This window comes from Oncorhynchus clarkii, chromosome 26, assembly GCF_045791955.1.
Source record: "Oncorhynchus clarkii lewisi isolate Uvic-CL-2024 chromosome 26, UVic_Ocla_1.0, whole genome shotgun sequence".
NCBI lineage: Eukaryota > Metazoa > Chordata > Actinopteri > Salmoniformes > Salmonidae > Oncorhynchus > Oncorhynchus clarkii.
Window position 1 is genome coordinate 31,630,019 of NC_092172.1, and position 2,500 is coordinate 31,632,518.

The 2,500-nt window shown below is 45.8% G+C and overlaps 1 protein-coding gene across 1 annotated transcript in view; it reads left to right on the top strand.

The window, feature by feature from the left end:
* The window catches only part of LOC139385155 (secretogranin-3-like), a 27,769-nt gene that overhangs the window by 17,884 nt on the left and 7,385 nt on the right, over nucleotides 1-2,500 (top strand). The window contains 1 exon segment of the mRNA XM_071130239.1: nucleotides 455-766. Coding sequence (XP_070986340.1) covers nucleotides 455-766 — 312 coding nt within the window.

Sequence of the window (2,500 nt, forward strand, 5' to 3'; positions counted from 1 at the left end):
GTTGGGTGTTGTTGGGTGTGGTGTGGTTGGGTTGTGTGTGGTGGGGTTTGGGTTGGGTGTGGGGGGGTGGGGTTGGGTTGGGTTGGGTTGGGTTGGGTGTGGTGGAGTTAGGTTAGGTTAGGTTGGGTGGGATTAGGTTGGGTTGGGTGTGGTTGGGCGTGGTGTGGTGGGGTTAGGTTAGGTTGTGTGTGGTGTGGTTGTGTAGGGTGTGGTTGGGTTGGGTTGGGGTGGGGTTGGGTTGGGTGAGGTTTGGTTTGGTTAGGTTAGGTTGGGTTGGGTTGGGTGGGATTAGGTTGGGTCGGGTGTGGTGTAGTGGGTTAGGTTGTGTGTGGTGTGGTTGTGTTGGGTGTTGTTGGGTTGGGTGTAGTGGGGTGGGGTGGGGTTGAGTTGAGTTGGGTTCAGTCGGGTTGAGTTTGGTTGGTGGTAACTGTCTGCTGTTGTGCCTGTGTTGCAGGGAAGACCCCAGAGGACGATGACAACACCAAGGCAGAGGCGGCCAAGATGCAGAAAGAGTATGAGAACCTGAAAGACTCAACCAAGGAAGAAGCGCCGTCCACTGAGACCAGAGGCCAGTTCAAGAAGGATTGTGTTTGCAGCGAACATGTTACCAGAGTAACCATTTCAGTTGAACAATTTGAATGAACATTTCAAAATGTTATCTCCCTCTCTATTATAGATCACCCAGGCAAGTCTGAGATCTACTTGGAAGCCATCAGGAAGAACATTGAGTGGCTGAAGAAACACAACAAAGACGAGGGCAAAGACGGTAAGACAACTATATATATATATATATAAGAGAGAGAGAGAGAGATGCACATTTCTAAAACGCCGTACATAGCTGATAATATAACACTTGTCTATCGTTTTAAAACTTTTTGAGTAATTCTAATCATTTTTTGTTGATATTGTTTTGTGTCTGCTCACTTTTGTTTCTTGTTTATTTCACTTGCTTTGGCAACGTTAACACGTTTCCCATGCTAATAAAGCCCCTTGAATTGAGAGAGACAGACAGACAGATTCTTGTCTGTCTGGTATAGGATTGGTGTTGGAGTCAACAGGGCTGGCTGCTGTCCATTATGCTGTACGTAGAGTCTGTCTGGAGAATCTATACAATCTCTGTAGGACCCAAACAGTCCCTTTGTTCAGTGTACAGTTTCAGCTAACGTTCCAACATTAGTACACACACACACTCACACATACACACACACCCGCCCCTCCTACTGCAAACTGTGTCTGGTCACAGATAAGTCTGTAGCGACACACTGAAGAATAGTTCAATTAAAGTCTGCTTTGTCCAGCTGGATTTGCAATTAAAATAAGCTTGGTGGGTGATGCGTTGCGTTACCCCCACACCTCATGAATATGGATAAGGCTTGGCATGCATCCCAAATGGCACATTATTCCCTATATAGTGCACTACTGGCACTACCCTATGGGCCCTGGTCAAAAGTAGTGCATTCCATAGGGACTAGAATGCCATTTGGAACTGGGACACAGACTTGATGAGTCTGCTGCCCTAATTACTGTGATGTGTGTGTGTGTGCATGTGTGCGTGTGTGTGTATCTACTCCCAGTTACCCTCATCAACCCTCACAGCAGAGGACCCAGACCAGAGCATTTCCTGGTTATGACACTGCAACTATCAGCCATTGTTTCATTTACTTAATGTAATCCTGTAGACATCCACTGGTCAATAAGAGTGAAGCAGATTCGGTCAGCCAAGTGTTCCGTCAGTTCCCATTGGTGGTTAATTGAGTAGATTGCATTGGTATGAGACCAGCCCAGTCCAACTGTCTGGTGTGGAGGACCACTGGGACCTCCTAAATAACCAATCAACTGTCTATTGTACAGCCATAAAGACAGACACTTAGATATAGTTTGTTGTTATATTGGAGGTATAATTAGTTATAGATATGTTTAGGATATTCTTATGGTGAGTGTATTTTCTCTCTCCTGAGTGTACTGTCCAGGGACCGTATTTATCAATCACCTAAGAGTAGGAGTTCTGATTAGGGATCAGTTCTGCCTTTTACAAAGATCACAAAGAATATGATTACATGGACAGGGAAAAAGTACTCCCACCCTGAGACGCTTGATACATCTCCTCTCTATATATACAGTATACTCTCTTCTTTTGGCTGTGTGTCTTTGTAGGTCCTTCTCTCTCTTTTTCTCTCTCCTCTATCCTATCTCTGTCTATGTCTCTGTCTCTGTCTCTGTCTCTCTCTCTTTCTCTCTCTCTCCTCTATCCTCTCTCTCCTCTATCCTCTCTCTCCTCTATCCTATCTCTGTCTCTGTCTCTGTCTCTCTCTCTTTCTCTCTCTCTCTCTCTCTCCTCTATCCTCTCTCTCCTCTCTCTCCTCTCTCTCCTCTCTCTCTCTCTCTCTCCTCTATCCTCTCTCTCCTCTATCCTCTCTCTCCTCTATCCTCTCTCTCCTCTATCCTCTCTCTCCTCTATCCTCTCTATCCTCTCTCTCCTCTATCCTCTCTATCCTCTCTC